General features: G+C 39.1%; 1 protein-coding gene across 10 annotated transcripts in view; it reads right to left on the bottom strand.

Annotated features, from left to right (window-relative positions):
- Positions 1-3,309: 3,309 nt before the first annotated feature.
- Positions 3,310-19,143, bottom strand: part of LOC133446071 (nck-associated protein 5-like) — a 78,771-nt gene continuing 62,937 nt past the window's right edge. For 2 of the 10 annotated variants that reach the window (XM_061723822.1, XM_061723820.1), the window contains 4 exons: positions 15,472-15,858; positions 14,527-14,614; positions 12,465-12,560; positions 3,310-7,082 (listed from right to left, as the gene is read on the bottom strand). In XM_061723822.1, coding sequence (XP_061579806.1) covers positions 7,064-7,082; positions 12,465-12,560; positions 14,527-14,614; positions 15,472-15,858 — 590 coding nt within the window. In that variant the 3' untranslated portion in view covers positions 3,310-7,063. Of the gene's footprint in view, positions 7,083-12,464; positions 12,561-14,526; positions 14,615-15,471; positions 15,859-19,143 lie in introns of those variants that run through there. The other 8 variants (XM_061723827.1, XM_061723826.1, XM_061723823.1 and 5 more) reach the window with 7 other exon arrangements.

Raw genomic sequence — 19,143 nt, 5'->3', positions numbered from 1 at the left:
ACAATGTTGGAGGAAACCAGATCCTTCGTGAGAGGCTGCTTGTTCATCTTATTCCATTGTAAAAGTTTTTGTCGTCTTTACAGCGCCTGTTCTTCAGGGCTTAATCTCATTCATTGTGTAAGTAAACGCGAGAAGATGCTAACAAGCTTTGCATGGATTTCTTTCAGTCTTATTGAAATCATTCTGATTAGAGCTTTTAAAGTCTCTTTGATCCAGTAACCTGGGATGTTTAAGTTTGGGAAAGCATTCAATCACAATTCATGCCTTGGATTGCTGAAGAAGATTAACAGATTTTTGTGTTTATATTTCTACTTAAGCAGCATGTAGGACTCATTTTGAATTCAATTCAGCTTTATTTATACTTCACCTATCAAACACAAGTGCAACTCAAAGTGCTTTACAGAATAAAAGAACAACAGATGACAAATAAAAATAATCACAGTTTGAAACAATGATACAATACATAAGCACATAAAGTATAGTATTTATTAATACGTATAGTAAAACTAGTTGAAACATTAAAATCAACCATAGGCTCCATCAACGAGGAAGGTCTTCAGGTTTAGAGTTACAAGCCATGACGGAGTCAGCGTTTTGTACCGAGACTGGTAGCTGTCTCCACTGGGAAGGAGCTTGAAAACGAAAAGCTCTTCCTTCTATTCTGGACTTGGACGCTGTGGGAACCGTGAGTAAACCAGCAGACTGAGACCGGAGTGCTCTGGTAGGTTGATATGAAACAATGAAGCCTTTAAGATAAGATGGGGCCAGGCCTTTTAAAGATTTATATGTCGTTAAAAGAATTTTGAATTGAATTCAAAACTGAACGTGCAGTGAAGCTAAAGGAGGGGTGGTGTGATCTCTCTTGGCAGTACCGGTCAGAATTCTGGCAGCTGCATTTTGATAGAATTATTTGGACGTCCAGGTGAAATGGCTTTCCAGTAGTCCAACCTGGATCTAACAAATGCCTGTATTAGTTTTTCTGCAACGAAATGGGAAAGGATGTTCCTAATTTTTGAAATATTAGTGAGATGGAAGAAAGCCATCCTAGAAACCTGTTTTGACTGAAAGTGGATCCTCACAGTTCTGTTCACTTGGTGACTGATCCAGGAGGAGATCATACATGTATACAGCTGGCCTGCAAGGAAAAGATTTGTGAGGGAGGAATGTCTCTTTTACTGCACGGACCAGGAATGGAGGACTGTGAATACACTTTTGCCCCAAAATGTTCAGCAATATAATCTTTCCAAGATCTGCAAAAGGCCTACAGCTCCCATGCTGATCTGATTAAAAGTAAATTCTTATTCATTCTGAATGAGCTACATTGCTTCCCTTTAAAGTATTTTTTACATTTTATTTTTCTGATTGGAGTATTAGGCTACCTATACATTTTCTGTAATCAAGCTATTGACTCAGTTGCTTATTCTGACACACCAGTGGAAACGTCACATGCTAAGGAAGCGAACATTGCTGAACTGTGAAATACAGGAATGCATGGACGGATGCTTTTTTATAATAACAGAAGCTGTAATCCTGGACACGTTACGGTGAAGGAGTGCCTCTGCACCCTGGATGTTAAAGGCCGCGTTCAGACTGCAGGCAAATCTGATATATATCTGATTCCTTCTCATATCCGATTTTCAGGGCGGACTGTCCACACTGTTTTTAGCAAGTGTCCAAATCACATCTGGCTCTGTTCAGACTGGGCCACATCATTGACTGATCTGACGGGTTGCCGTAGCAACGACGTTGGAGTGGAGGCGTCACCCAGCGCGTGTATTGTGTGATGTCATGTAATTGCAACAACTGCGCATTTTGTTTCTTCCTCTGTCCAAGGACTGCTGTTTTCGGCATCTTCCGACTGCTCCATACCTGTAACGTAGCTCCACAACTCGAAATGGGCGGGTGGTTTGGCGCATGGGTCTGGTCTGGCGTCGCGTAGAGTGACGTCACGGACAGTCAAAACCGATCTGAGTGTTTGGAGCTGTTCAGACTGAGACGCATCTGCCCAAATGCGATATGAAACTACCTCCCGGAGGTGGTTTCCATCTGGTTTGCAAAAATCGGATCTCATGCGGTTTGGGACTGTTCAGACTTCAAAAGAGTCATGAGAAATGAGACTCATTAGCGCCACCCTTCGCCACGACGGCCGTCGGGGGTACTGCAGCCAACAGCGAAGCCGGCACGGGAGAACGGGGAGAACGCGCATGCAGCGTCATGTGACGTCACATCCGCAGCCCAGCGCGGGAAATTCGGGCCCTGAATTGAAGCACATTTTGCAGCACACAGCCTGTTCAAGGCAACGGAGAGATACACTAGAGGAATCATTCTTTTTTGGTTTGGAACGCTTCATCTGACATTATTACTAGAAAACTTAAAACGTATATGAATTTTTTTCATAAATCCTGCCTCATGCTCCTTTAAACTGTTGGGCTGTGAGCTTTTGTCCAAGTTGTCAGCTGAGAGAGTTTACTTCTGTGTGGGCACTGCATGTGACATCATCAGCTCACCTGTTGCCGAGCTACAAACACAATATCCCAGCGTTTTCAACGGCATAACCACTCCTCAGGGATTAGTAAAGTGTTGTTCAGTGGAATTCAGTTCAATTCTATGAACTCATCTTAGTTTAAATGAATCAAAATGTATAGAATTAAATAAAAAAAAAATAAAGATGACTGCTAGATAGTTTTTTCTAACAACAAAATCCCTGGTTTGTTGTCTTCTTTAAGTTTATCAAAGCACATAGAAACTGGGCTCATGACATTCTTTATGTCCAGATTGTAACAGTGTCATGTTCCATGGTGTCTTTCGGTCTCGGTTTCTTTCCCTATAAACTCTGTATTGTTTTGTTGTTGTTCTACTGTTGTTTCAGTGTTAACTTTTCCTGGTAACAACTTACTCCATTTAACCCACATTGTGACAGTAATAGCGGTCTGAATGTAAACATCACTGCATATGTGGACTGACAGTCATGGATGAAATTATGGATATGCAGATAACTGCTCACGACTCCCACATATAGATTCTCACATTAAAGACCTCGACTGGGAGGCATTCCAGCAAAACTTGAATTATCAACTACTACGTATCCGCTTGTCCCTCATTTGTTGCTCGGTAACTATGCAAAACTATGTGTACTTTCTTTGTAAGGTGTTACCAGCATTTTATTTTGAAAAATCAGTCTATTTCACTTCAACCCTTCACTCTTGTTGCTTCTCCATCTTTTTCAAGTGCAAACACTCTTTCTACAGCCAAATGAATCCAATCAAACACAGCACACTGCAACTTAGTATAAGTATTGAAATAGTTTATTTATTTTTTTCCTTTGACATAAAACAAAGAATATTGGTAATAAGCAATTCTGATGCTAAGGTGACTTTCACACGAAAATATCACTTTTTTTTATTGGATTCTGGAAACAGAAAAAACATCTAGAAGAAGAGTTAGTGTTGGTAGCGAGAGATGATATGTGCAATAAATGTTTAGTTATGTTCATCGGTGCCGAGTAGAAATACAGGACATCGGAGTAACTGTTAGAAAAATACAACACTCTTGTGAAAGTGGCGCTTTACAGCGTGAGCCATTTCAGAAACACAGATGCCTCACTCCGTCTACCCGTATCAGTGCAGCCAATCGGTTTCCAGATCCTAGCCTCATCTGTGGATGCTACATGTTTCATTTATTACATGTTTGTGTCGCCATTACAGTAAACTTTGCTGTGTTTTCGACCACCAGTGTATACAGTACATGTAGCTGTGAAGCAAATAAAAGAAGAGGTAAATACATGAATATAACAATACTACTAGACATGTGCAACTTTACAGTTGGTTCTACGTCATGTGAAACTGTAAACTGTCTTTAGTTTAGTCCTAAAGATTATGGCTATTGTTGACATGAAATGTCCCGTAAATTAATTTAGTTGCATTCATTTTCTGTGCATGTGATAAGTTCAAAGATGTGTTTGGCAATGTGCATTTCAGCAAATATTTTCACATTAAAGAAAAAAAATAAATCAAGTACACGTAGTCATAAAGGGGAAGCATCGCAAAGCAGCTAGAACTGTTAAATATGTCAGAATGCATTTACAGTATAACACCAAAAACAGTAATATAAAGAACACAGCATACATACTAGAGGGACTGAGTGACAACGTTGAAATATCTTACAGCGAATAATCAACAAGAGCTGACAGGAGGAAGACACTGAACCCAGGTAGGCTAGTCTAAACTGAAACCACTGCGGTGACATCTGCTGCATCATCGCATTCAATGAAGCAGCTGTACATAATAAAAGTGAGGTTTACTTATGAATTCCACAGCATCTATCAGAGACAACAATTGTTATTTTCCCTGAGCTATTAAAACAATGCCCAACAATACACCTACTAGATGTTGTTTAACTAAGACTACAAGCAAAAACTCACCGCTTCGTCTTGATGTCATTGCTGCGGAAACATGTTGCAAATGCAAAACGCAGTTCTCATCACTTTCAAAATAAGATATTCAGTGTTTGACAAATGAAACGCAAAAAACCGTGACAGATTATGTGTAATGATTACTAAATATTCAACGGAGCACATCAAGATCCATAGAATAGATTTGCTTGCTTGTTGTAATAAAATTCTTCATATGATAGATATTGAGTCATACGGTGCATTTCTGTGGTCAGAATAGGCCCAAGGCTGTTCGCATGCAAGTGGATATTAACACTGTAACTGTAATAAATATATGCTTCAAACGTAATCAGTGCACACATTAAAGAGTCACGTAACTCCGTCAGGAACAGAGTTCATGAGTGGCATCCAGTAGTAAGTGCTGTACAAATGAAATCATGATTTGTACTCTTGAGATTATTAGAATCCATCTGATGTTTTGCTCAAAAGCATTTGATATTACATCTTAGATCTTCATTGCATCTAAGTTAGAATCACATCGTCGACTAGACATTTATGAACATCTTCAACTGTGGCAGGAAAAGGTAAATTGCATGCAGTTCCTTGACACTTGCTCTGCAGGATTCCTGCAGTGAGACTAATATCTAACAGAGACCACAGCTGGTGGCATGATGAACGTCTGGTGAAACACTGGTTGTGCTTGTGCAGAGTTATTTAACTAATACAACTTGTGTCCTCAAGTGGAGTTAAAGAACTGTGTAATTGGAGCTCACAGCTCGCTTATCTTTGGCTGACAATCACCAAGGACACCGGCTGCCTCATTGAGCTGACCGACGAGTTTTGAGGAAGACCTTAACAGAGCTGCAAGGAGAACGGAGATTCTAATTAACAAAGACAACTCAGATGTTCCTCTGCGACTGGATGGAAAAGTAGACAGAAAATAATAAGTACGTGGCTTTCGCCTCCGAGCTATAAAAATAGAGATGCAGTGTCAACATGAGAGGGTTATATAAAAAAAAAACCCAACCACATTCACAAGGATTTCCCACAATCCAGCCAATATTTGAACGTGGGGGCCCATCTGAAATAAAAATTGTATTAATGTTGTTTGGACTGGGTCCTTAATGGCTAAATTGGGTTTGCTTATGTTGGCCCAAGAGGGACTCAAAAAAGACACCCATTTTGGAAACATGTCCATTCATCACTCATGTAGCTGAACATTAACCTGGCCAACCATCCCCTTCTTTAGTTGTTTTTTTAAATACCCAGGATGCAGTACCAACAGATGCAGAAAGATACTACGTCTGGAGGACACTGGATGGGCATGTAACCAATCAGAGAAACAAAGGATGTGTGTAGGAATGTCAGTGATGGATTGGTGTTAGTTTTGCAATAAAAACTTGTTATCCCTCGGGGTTGTTCGCAATTTAATAGGCATCTTCTGAAAATGGCTCTTAAATGCCATTAAAGAGTGGCGTTTGGTTCAGTAAATTGTGTACCAGTGGGTATGGCTGTGAGCGTGAGTGGTACCACACCCAAGTCATGAGAGAGAAATTTCAAGAAGTGAATGACTGTCCAAGTTACCAGAGCAAAAGCCCTGCGAGCATTTCACACGGGGCCCGCATGAAACCTACTTATACTCCCACACGAGGCCCCAATTTCCAGCCACTTCATGCCTCGGATGGTTCCCAGATACAAATGTTGGCTGAGTACTGAGTCCCATGAACATTGTAACCGTTACTCGTCTGCTTCCTTCGACTGTTGCAGTCATCACGTTTGACTCTAGTAAAGATTCCACTAATGAAGAGTTACGTTTCTGAGTGGCAACATTTGATTTTGATATTCACTTGTACAGTATGTTTTAGCCAAAACAAAAAACCAACCAACAAAAAAAAAAGTGTTGAAAGCAATTTACAGTAGAGGCCTTTTCATCCACTGTTGTTACAAGTCTGTGGTGCTTTTTATTCACCATTTAATCTGAAAATTGCTACTAAACTAACAGAATTCCTCAGTGCAGGAAATTTGATGGCTTGTGTTTGACTTAGGTATACATTTTTTGTCACTTGGCTGATAAAACATTTCAGATATAACACACACTGATGTAGATATTTAGGTGGCATGGCTAAATCAACATAGCTGTAATTCACATTTGACAGCATCTCCATGTAGATGAGCATGTAAACTTTGTTCTATGTATAGATTTGCTCAGCTCAGGTTAAGCGCTGTTCTCCACGTACATACATTTCTCTTATCAACTCTGATATGTTTGGATTACAGGTAGCTCTCTTATTCATTAGCTCATTAAACAAGAAACATGTTACACATACATTCTGCAAAAGTGTTGCGTAAAATGCAGATAAATGGAATATGCGTGTGAATGTCTGAGGAGACCACAGATTCACTCTGTTGCTCTCAGCTGAAGCCAAACGAGCTGCAGACCTCCAAAACAGCTGCCAGAGGGTTCGTCTGTGCACCATCAAGGCTTTGCTGTTCCTTCAGTACATCACTGAGTGCAGGTGGGAGCCTTACAATGCCAAGCTCGTTTGTTGCCCAGTTCTGGATGTTTCTTTTCGATACAGACACAGAGAACAAAAGTGTTGGATTTACGGGATCCTCCACATGTGGTACAGTGATAACTCCATCCCATCTCTTCGTTCCTCGCTTCAAGTCGACTCATTCAGATTCAGGTTTCCTGAAAATGGAGGATGCACAGCAGAGTGAGATGCCACAGCGCAGAAAACATCTGGCATGAAAGATGGTTAAAAGAAAAGCAGCACATGTTGACAAGCATTTGTTCTCATGTCCAACTGGTACGTGGCACGGAGCTCCATGCGCTACTTCCAAGAACTCAGTGTTTGGAATCTAAGGTTTCTCAACATGGTAACACAACATGTCGTCGTGACTTCCCCGCTCTCACTCCTCCCCTGATTTCCATATTTCGTTTTGTTACATTTTTCATAAGTAGGCACTTATTGCTGTGGGCAGAAGTAGTGCAAGATCGGCTGGTAGCATCCAGCTGTAAAAACAATGGCCTGTGGGTCTGAAAGTGACCGCAAGGGAACCTGTGCGTTGACGGCTGATGCAAAGAGCCCCTGACCAAACATCCATGTGTGATATGTTTGGACTAAAACTGTGTTATATCGTTTAAAAATCATCTTACAAACTACTCTTCCTATACTGAATATTGACTGTTTATTTATTTTACAAACAAAAACTGCTCAACATCTTGCCATGTAGTGGAGAGAGAGAGGGAGAGAGAGGGAGAGAGAGAGAGAGAGAGAGAGAGAGAGAGAGAGAGAGAGAGAGAGAGAGAGAGAGAGAGAGAGAGAGAGAGAGAGAGATACCTACATCCCTTTTAAAGCATATCTTCCAGTGAATTGGTCCCTGTGCTCACTATAATGAATTCGTCCCTGCTGTCAGGTCAAGTCCCTGATTATTTTAAGAATGCTGTTATTCTTAAACTTTTCAAAAAAAAACATTCTCTTTCCAGCAGCTATCAACCCATCTCAAACTTGCCATTTATTTCTAAGATCTTAGAAAAGTTGTTGCTAAGCAACTTACAGCTGCCTTAGATAGACATGGCATCCTTGATCAGTTTCAGTCTGGTTTTCTCAGGGCTCACTCCACCAAAACCGCCCTCCTTAGAGTCACTAATGACTCCATAGAGTGAGGCAGGACATTGTTCCGTCCTATTGTTGTTGGACCTCAGCAGTCGATCATCATGTCCCGCTTGATAGGTTGAAACCACAGGTGTAAATATCACTGCCACGGTCCCATAGGGAGGGAGGGGGAAAAAAAACATTTTGGTGAATGGAATAGTCCAATCATCTTAATAGGCTGCCTGTCAGTCACGTTGAGTGCATGATGACGCGATGACGTGGCGTGAGTTTTCAGCAAGAAAAAAAAGTAAACAAGTTTTAATGTCACTGTGAGATTAATTAAACATTTGAACAGTTGTCATTATGAAATTATCAAAATCAGAATCAGAAAACTGCCTGTTTATCCTCAGGACATGCTTTGACATACTCAGGAGGTTAAAACTGCTGACTTCCTGGTTGGTCAAATGAACCATTGTCTTTAGGTGCATCTGTTTCAAGACCCCCATCACATGCTCTAACAGATAACAGGGAAGCCACTTCCTGAGTTTTTGTCAGGGGGTCGACTGACAGCCGTCTCATTGTCTTTAAGGGTTAGTTGACCATCTGATGAAAAGACCACTTAAGGTTTCTTAAAAGGATGTCTGTTGCTCTGCACACCACAGATACGTTGTTTATTAACTGAAAAGTCATAGGTGTGACTTTTCAACCACATCATCTAATACCATGTCTGTTTCTCCATCTGCTTCTTCTAATTGTCCATTGTTTACCAAATATGGTCATGTTTCCTGTCAGTTTTACCAATAAATGGCTTCCTGCAAGGGGAGGGTCTTTGGGAAGCATTTGCTGATGGGAGGTTCTGCCTCTGTCAGTATGCTCTCTCCCTCCTGCAGGAGTGCCTGAAAAATCATTCCACAAGTCTCTGTGTCTTTTCCTAAGTTATTAATTTATGTTATGATGATTTAGGAACCTAACAGTCACCCCCTTACTAATCCAGCTGCACTGCCTCCCCATATACTTCAGAGTGCAATTTAAAATTTTTGTTTTAAAATATAGAGGCACCACCTTACATTAGAGAGCGTCTGCAGCCTTACGTCCCCAGCAGGTCCCTGAGGTCACGTGACCAGGGTCTGCTCTTTATGAAGCAAACACAGCTGAAAACTAAAGCTCACAAGCTTTTGCAGTAGTTCCTCCATGTGGAACTTCCTTCCTCTCAGCCTGAGATCTGTAGACTCTGTGATCTATTTTTAATAGAAGCTAAAAACACATAGTTTTAAACTTGCTTTTGCTTAGTTTTTATTTGTTTGTATATTTTATGATGTGTCCTGTGTTTTATTGAGAAGCACTTTTTGATTTTTATCTTGAAAAAGATATATAAATACATAATATAATAAACTATACTGTAACTATAAATAAACTATATCAATAAAATTGTACTTACTTCACTTACATGCAAATGCACACGGCATCATCACCACAAACACCGGCGTTAATATTCTGCAGTAAAAAACAAATGAAATTGCTTGGGAAACTGTTTAGCAGCTACCATTAGGTTTGCTTTTTGCCTAGTGAGTATGGAAATGTAATAGTGCTGGAATTTTAGACCAAATTTTTGTTTGTGGCAGACAACAAAGCTCTTTTGTTTTTCTGTGTTTTTATAGCATCATTAATTCAACTCGATCCAGTTTTGCAAGGCCATGCTCAAATACAACTGGTGTGGAGACTTCAATCAGATTTTGCATGTGTGTGTGTGTGTATATATATATACAGTACGTGTGTGTGTGTATATACATATACACACACACACACACACGCACACGCACACGCACACACACACACACACACACACATATATATGTTTATACATGAAAATATATTTCAAAATTACTCTTGTGAAACAAAAGATAAATAAATAATGATTATCAAAAAAATACAAATAAAAAACCAATAGTGTGTATCCCTGTTTTCATTTCCTATGAGTCCATGGGATTCAACTTGTTTGGAAAGTTCTCAAACTGCAATAAGCCTATAAGCCCTCTCGTGGCCAGAAAATCTTTTTAAAATATATTTCAGATCTCAAGATGTTAATAAATAAATGAATGAATAAATGCTGTGTTATTTTGCACTCTACAAAGTTAATCAAGACCAAAAAAGTTTTACCACAAACTTGAAAGTTGGGCAAAAAAACTAAACTAAACAAAAAATCCACTCTTAGCCTCCAAGCGTGTACATGCTGCTATACCATAGTTTCCTACTGTGGCCTCACACGTATGCAGTCTTCATTATCACTGTCTGTTGACTGTAATGGGATAAAGTCAAACATTGCCAAACTGAATTTTGGGTCCTATGTGTCATGGAGAGATGCGTCCATCAAAAGATGGAGAATTTTCAACTTTTGACGCTTCACCACAAGCAATAGCCAGTGAAATTGTACGGGAGTACATGGCTTATGTGTGCGGTTAGCAACAATAATTCTTTTTTTTTTGTGGCTTTAGTAGCCTTTATTTTGAAAGTGGCTAGAGAGGAAATTTGGATGGAAACAGGGGAAAGACACTCCGTTTAGAGTGACAGGCTGGGATTCGAACCTGTGCCTCCACAAGAGCAATATCCTCTGTCTGGGACGCACCCGCTCAACCCACTGAGCCATCACCGTTAACGAGAAGCTGCTAAGGAGCCCACAGTAACTCATGTTTTGGCATTACATTGAAGAAGAAAAATCTTTAAACCCCATAGAGACAGCATACAAAGTACAGCTTTGATGACAAGTTGTGAACAATGTGTAATTATTCCCCTCTGAATTTTCACGGAATAACAAACAGCAGCGGTTGCTGTGTCACACCACAGAAAAACTGAAAAAAGATGAAAGTAAATAAACAACTTCTTTCTTGCAGAGATAATTATGATGTTTCTGTTGCAAAGACTTTTCTTTTCATACAGACACAAAGCTAGATTTTTCTCAACTGAAACGGCCACATCTTATCTCTTAAGAGGTCACTGAGGCATCTACAACCCCAGATCAGAAAGAGCTGGGATGACATGGTAAATGCATGGAGAGAAAAAAGGAAAGGGAAGCAATTTATTCTGGCTTTTCCCTTTGCAACAGTTGCCACAGTGGATCATCTGCATATTGATTTGGCACTAGCTTTTCATTGGACGCCCTTCCTGACCCAACCCATCTCTCTGGGATTGGGACTGGCAATCAGTGGCTGGAGCAATGGGGGCCAAGTGAGGGGCAATGTTCCTTATCCAACACTTGCAAGAGCTTTCAGGGACACTTTGTCAAGTGTTGGGACTGTGGAAGGATGAGGTGACTTTCTGATTGGAGGACAACTGACTCTACCACTATTCCACTTATAATAATAATAATAATAATACTAATAATAATAATACTAATAATAATAATAATAATAATAATAATAATAATAATAATAATAATAATAATAATTATTATTATTATTATTATTATTATATTGATATTTAATAATTATCCTTTCTTGTTGCAATAAACATCCATTCCTGGTTTCAGGCCTGCAACATGTTTCAAACTGTCATAAGACTTTTCTCATTGTCTCAGGTTAACGATGCCAAGTGATGACTTATTTTGTCTCATTCTTACTGCAAAAAAATATTTTAAGGTGTCCAAAGTTATTGTAGTCAAATTATTTGTTTCTCAGCATATTGCACACAGAATTACATGTGGGATGCATGTCATCAATTTCTTCAGATAAAAAAAGAAGGATCTGGAATAGTGATTCATCTGACAACACTATGCATATCCAGAGTTGCTTTCATGTTTTTCTCTTCTATCATCACTTTCTTAAGTTGTTTATTTGCCTTGGCTATAATGTCCACTGTAGCTTTGTTATTCGGTGTCATCATTGTTGACGTGATTGAAGTGCAACATGCAGATGTCAAAACCGACGACCGGGACGGGAGTCCGGAGTTACTTTGGCTGGTTCGTGTCAATTGTAGGGACGGTAGAGTGCAAGAACCAGACAACACCTCCTACAAATGAACAGATATTCATCTAAACGAAATGAAACCTGGTTTCGAAAAACAACTTTTGAGCTGCTATTAATGATTTTCTTATACATTTGTTGACAAACTCCCACATCACCATTACAATCGCCTTTGGACATGACTTGATTGACACAACGTTTTTATAAATCCTAATTAATCCCACATTGCCTCCACTGCTTTTTTTTATGTGTTGCAGGCCTGAAATAAAAAAATGGATCTATAATATAATCAAATAAAACTATGATGACAAGACGAACTGTGAAATATCTTGTTTTCAACTTTTTCTGATTTGCAGCTGTGGTTTGAAATCGGGACTGATTAAATGCTCACAAGCAGACTCTTTTGAGTTTGTCCATTGAAGTTCGAAGGAGAAAAAAGCAATCTGATAATGACAAGCATAGATAAAATAAAACTTTCCCAGCTGTTTCTCATAACAAATCTGCTCCATAACGTCTTACAGTTGGCAAGCTGAAGCCTCTTCTGTTCTTTCTGTTGGCTTGGAGCGGCGCGTGTTTTCGATTTGGTATGAGTCAACTTCTTTGGTTCCATTCCACCTAGAAAGTGTACAAAATGAAACTCATTTCAGAGTTGTTGTCTTTTTTTCTCTCCCTCTTTCTCAGCTCTTACACTTGCTTCTTTCTCCCATCAACGGGCAGGCTCAAATGTGGAGTTAGGAGACCCATGTGGCACAGACAGCCTGACATCTGACATCTTCAAAGAAAGATTATAATTCTGAATTCAAAGTGGCGGGATATCTAAATGACGCCGCAGGAGCTGCAGCTGACATCCTGCGGGGTGGCAAATTTGTAGTTATAATATGCACTTAACCAGAAAAACAGAATGCAAATGAGGACGGGTTATCGTTTTTCCATGAGGACTGTCAGTTTAGGCTGCTTAAAATGAAACAGCCACAAGAAACATTTCATATTTGAACTGATCAGACCACAGAGTGGTCCACTTTGCCTCAGCCGATCTTAAATGAGGCCATGAAGGTGGCCGAGCCGGCCATGGCCATTTAATCAGTTCTTTTATTTAATAAAAGTTAGCCAGCAACTTCGGCAAATGTCTGAAAGGTAGTATTTTTAAACGACTCACGGGGCTGGTACTAATATCAGCTTAGATTAACACTTCACTTTCTAAAAACAGTTGTTATCTCAGTTATCAAAATCAACACACACCAGTCAGAATCTCGTCTGTCATGTGTCTTTCAACAGAAAAGCTATCAGCATAGTGATGAAGCCAGTTAGATGTAATTAAACCAAACTCCAACTGAACTTTTTTTTTTTTACATTCAGTTTTTCTTACATACAGTAACGTTTTTTTATGCTTTTGCATTCAAACACTATCACTGTGGATTTGAAACAACCCAATCAAGTAGTGAGAAAGTATTTACCAAAAATATTGACCATACAGAAATGAGGGCCTTTTTCGGGGTAAAGTTCTATTAAAAAGGGTTAAAAGTACACTTGGTTGATGTGATTTTTTTTTTTTTACAGGTTTACAGGTTAAACAAGGAATGCTAAGAGAAAATCAACAGGTTTAGGAGAACACATATGGGGATAACAGGACTTAATTTCTAACCATCAGTTAAAGCAGCGACGCTGCTATTGTCCATTTTAAGCCTCATGCAGAAACAAATACCACGTAAGTCAGAAACTATTCTTATTTGGCATCTTCTGACAGCAGGATGTGAAGCTCTGCACGGTAATTTATATTCTTAGGTGAACTGAAAACTACCAATGTGATTTTAAAGCAATGTGTTAAAATACCCTGGACACTCTATGTATAATTTCAAAACATTTTATGTTTATGTATAAGCTATTAGGGCTGTTTGAAAATCAACTGTATGAGTTGAAATATTTCAACATGTGTGAAGCAAAGAATAGAAAAAAAAGAGATTACATGGGTTCACATCGGACACGTCACACATTAAATGGACTTCTGGACGTATCAAACGTGTGGACAGAATCAACTGGAAATTTGATATTAGGGTAAAACAGAGCTGGGTGTCATCTTTTCACTGTATGTCAAGCAGGGGCAAACAAAACAAAAGATGTGTACTATTAATGTGCAACAAAACATAACACTGAAGTTGCTTTTTAAAAAGTCTTGCAGCCTAAAATCAGGTGATCATATACACAGAACCGTGTTATCAAGTCTTCTATAACTAAACTATGATCTTGAGCAACAAATATATTTTTCCTCCTCATTCTTGTCCAAATATGACCATCACTGGCTCTGAAACTATTTCTTCTAACATTATAGTGTACTGTTCTGTTATTACACTGCAGCAATTTACTCAGCAGCAATTTTATGTTACAAGCCACGATCTGCACCATAACATTTCTTCTGCATTTGTCTGATTTACTTTTCATGTGTTTGCAGGAACACTTGAGATCTGGTTTGATCTCTGGTACTTCCTTACAGTCCCTTACATGCAGGACGACAAAGATAGGACGTACTCCAGGGTTCCCATACACTGTACAGCGTCTACAGTCATATAAGATGATTACATCTCACATTGTACGACTTGCGTCTCCAATCTTGGGGACGACATCAAGAATGGTATGTGTAGACTTTACGATGATGAGACCCTCTGAATCGTAAGCTGAAAGGAAGTAGAACAGGGTCATCAGCGTGCCCTAACAGTACAGTCACAACAAGCACAAATAGAAAGTGAGCCACACTTCAGGAGCAGATTGTCTGTGTAGCTGAAAATATATATATTTTTTAAAGTAATAGCAAAGTAGGAGGTTTTAGTCTCAGTCATGGTTGGGAGGAAGAGCCAAGTCGCATTAATGAATACGTCATTTCTGCCTAATCCTAATTTTTTGTCAGTAGATGAAGCTGTTGGAAGCAATCTTTGACGCCGTCGTCTGTCATCAAACTGCCCACACCAATTTGCAGCTACAATAACAAATATTGCCACAATTCTTTCAGAATGGTCGTCTTTTATTCAAGACTCTCCAAAATCCTGCTGTGTAAACTGGAAATAGAAATGAATTAACCTTTTGTTCATCTATTGTTATATATTCCACCAACGCAACAAACACAGCCTCTAATTTTCAGATTCATTATTGTTCATATTCCATGAGATGTTCACCTCCATTTGTGAAACTGGAGAATTGGTAAACCTCAACTTTAAAAAGATCTCTTATTCTTCTGTTTTCACAGAAATGATTTGTAAAAGCCTAAAAATGATGGCCTACTCTGAGGTGTTCTAATTTGTTTTACAATGCACTGAGATACTAATTTAGAAAGTTATTTTTCCTAATGGTACAAATATATTACTGCCTACATCAGCTAAAAAAGAGTTAATGGTTTTGTCAGAAAATCGTACAAATGCTATGAGAGTACAAACATGTTCTTCATTGAGGCCTGTTGATAAATGAACACCAATCAGAGGAAGTACGCACTGCTAGCACCACATTCACTGTTGCAGCTGGAGCTGCTGCTGTACTGTACCTTGTGGCGGCCTGGATAGCCTGCTCTGGGTATCACACACATTTGCAGAGGTCAAAATGGGTGCAGGCGGGGGTTCGATGGGTTGGAGGAAGGCCACAGTGGGGAAAGGCACTGATGGGATTTGGGTCATGGAGGAGTCGGAGTGGGAGTTGTGCACCCCCGCGAGGCTGCCGTCCTTAAAGCTGGAGGGGATTCTCCACCGGGGTAATGGGGAAGGTGACACGTCCTCGCTGGAGGAGCCGGGGACACTGGGAGGACTCAGAGACTGTTCTGGGGTTGATGAGGATTTAGGGAGGAGTTGCAGAATGGAGGAGAAGAAGGAACAGGATTCTGGGAGAGGGATGGTCCCGATTCCACTGTCCAACGTTCGTGTCTTGCAGCCGGAGCCTGCGGCACAAGGAGAACAGCTGAAGTGGCTCGGGATACCGAAAAGGGAGCACAGTAGGAATGAAACAACAGGGCAACCATGGTTGAAGTGGTGCTAAATACATACTGTATATGTGTACTGCACATACATGTACATGTAGCTACTGACTAGGAGTTTCCTGTACAAAACATCATTTTGTCTCTCTGAGAAAATCTGTTTAAAAACAAAAAATGTCTTTATATGCTACAAGTGATAACCAAGGGTCTAAATTGGTCAAATAATTTTACACTGACTGATTACCTTTCTGCAACATCACATAATTATATAATATCTGATATTCCTGCAATATTATCCTATTTGTTTAAGATCCCAGGCACAAACCTTATTATTTAGCTAATTTTGAAGCTTTCACGTACAGTACTTTGTCATCTGCTATTTCATTTCCAGATTTTGATATCTGACTCTTCTTTTTCTTACACCACAGTGGTGGTTCGGTCCAATCCGGTTTTTTATTAACTACACGATCTGCTGTCTACATACAATAATCCAAATGAAGCCCACTTGAACCATTGCTTTCTCTTGAAGAAGTTGTTTCATGAGTGTATGAATGTTAGCATGCATTTGTTATAAAGTGAATATGAAACGTATGTAATGGCATACTGAATGATATGAAATCCAAATACACTGCTTTGTTTTATTTGTTTACATTAAACTGTCACACACACATAGTTATGCTGTAGCATTAACAGATGCAGATTTTTGCTGACACTAACAAAACATACTATTAAGCTTTTTAAAAGTGTTTGCAGTGCTTCCTTTAGTACTGCATTGGGATGTGTTGCCTAAAAAGGACAAGTGGCCTTTTAAAGGAAATCCTTCAGCATGAAAAAAAACAAGCTGTATCACATCAGTCTTCCAGCTGAAAGTGAAAAGGCTTTGTGAGACTGCTGCCACACACGCTCACGTTTTCTTATTTAGCCTGTAGCAGGAACCTGGAGACAATCATGCTGGCGCTATGGCAACAGCTGGTTCCCTTTATTAATTAAGACAAGGATACTTGAAGCTTCAGAGCCCTCTTCTGAGATTTTTTCAAGCTCATTTTCCAAATTCTGATTAAAAGCAAGAGAGCTCAGATTATTGTGAAAGACTATTGACACTGAGACAAACAAACAGCCACATTACTGCTATTCTTAAAAAATAAAACAGCATACTTAAGGAGAGAGAGGCTCAAAACACTTGAGAGTAGCTTTTGGTTGCCATTAAAATGCAATCTGAGACAGAAATATGAATATATCACAGTGTTGTTGAACATCTATTGAAGAGTCAGCGTATTAAAGGAAAAAATCTTTGGGACTGATAGAGGCAAGATGCCTCCTCTTCTCTTGAAGACAAAAGCAAATAACTGCCTTGAGCAGACATGTTATCGAGCACTGAGCTCTGAAGTTAACAGTAACCGCTGTGACACAGTCTTCCCTGGAAAGGCAGAATCCCAGAAGCTCACATTGATTGCATTCAATAAGCCACCGACATGGATGGTGAAGTTGTTGTTCTCTATCTATAATGAACTCAATCATTAGCAGCTTGATGCCACAAGATAACGAGAGAACAATCATTTACACTTCCAGTAGAACATAGTTGCCTTTATGCAGACAGGATTTAGTTCAAAGTATGTTCTGGTTAAATTTAAGGAATAAATGTGTCCATGTAACCATTGAAAATGCCATACTGCAGTCTACAGTAGCAGCTTTTGATGGTGCTGTGAGTTTGACTGTAAAAGATCAGTTAAAACTAAAGGTCCAGAATTATGCAATTCTTATCCCTAATCATATAAATCGAAAAGCACAATTGAATCGTTTCACCTTGACCTCAAATCAAGCGTTCTCTGCTCTGTGTTAGATCATTTTAATCTTTTCTTTTTGCTGAGTGCTGCGGTGAGCACTGCGTTTTGCACATGCCAGCACGACAGAGGCAGTTGGTGGATGTTTATTTTTGAAATGATTAGTGTCAAAAGGCTAGCAGAGGATAGATGCATGAGCAGGGCTGAGCTGCACTTGAAGTTTAGAGGTCCAATCTGGACAATAAATATCCACGAGCCATTTTGACAAAAAAAAAAAAAGATTGCGGTAAGCTCCTCGTATCTCTGTTGTTTGAAACCTTTTATTTACTTCTTAATCAAATATGCATCTCTTAAAATGACAACTAGATGGCCTTAAAATGTATATATTACAGTTTTAAGTAAAATTTGAACCTTTTAAAGTCAAGAAAAGGTTTGCATGTAACCTTTAAATACCAGATTCCATTTGAAACCAAAAAAAAAATTAACAGATGAGAGTGTTATGTGTTTAATTTGAAAAACATACAACAAAAAATTATTTTAGTTTATCAAAACATCATGAACAAACCTGAAAGGGCAACATAAGAGTTTTCAAGTCAAGCTTTCATCCAGGTTTTGTGGCAAAAACACACCAGTGGATTGGAAACTATTAATATCACATCTATTTTCATTAAAAAAAATTATAATAATAAAAATCTTGCATCACATAATTTGTTTTGAGTTGATTTTGACTGAATGTCAAGAGAAATAGATAAATAAATGGACCTGAAGTCTGGGGTCTCCCCTTTGGGGTTTAATAAACTACTTTTGATTTTGAATGGAATTTGATTTACTGTAAAACAAACAACAATTTTTTGTATTTTTTTTTAACAAAACAAATATACAGGCCCGAATTAAATCTTGATTTGCTGGGGTGGGCAGGCTTTGTTCATATCACCTCATCACGATGAAGGTATCAAAGCTGAAGACTTGCTCTGTAAACTCTCCATCAAGTTAAACAACTTTTGTGGTGGGGCTGGAGGATTTAATTCAGCTCACAGCTGAAGGCAAAGTTAATTCTCTCAGTAGTAGCTCGGATGATTGTGCTTAGCTGGTGCGGTGTTGAAATTTTAATGAGGTGATTAACCCTGGAGGGCAGGCGTCCGTCCGTATCAAACATGCTTGATATTTGCAGCAGCTTGCCAATGGTCTCACCCCGGCCAATGAAATTTCAGCAGGGTCTGCCATTAGTGCTCCACCTGACCCATGCGCAAAGATTAATAAGATACTATTTTTAATTTAGTAAAAGATGTGGTGGGAAAAAAAGAAAACAAAAAAACACCCAACTCATTGCTTGTTTATTTCTATGCTCCCAATTTCTCTTTATTTATTTCTTCTTTTTTTGAATCAATAACACGTATTCTACTTTCTGCTTGTATCAAAAGTAAAACAAAAGACAAAATATTAAGTAAGAGATGATATTTGCAGGCAC

This window comes from Cololabis saira, chromosome 6 (genome assembly GCF_033807715.1).
Source record: "Cololabis saira isolate AMF1-May2022 chromosome 6, fColSai1.1, whole genome shotgun sequence".
Classification (NCBI taxonomy): domain Eukaryota; kingdom Metazoa; phylum Chordata; class Actinopteri; order Beloniformes; family Belonidae; genus Cololabis; species Cololabis saira.
This window is presented reverse-complemented; position numbering and strand designations above follow the sequence as displayed.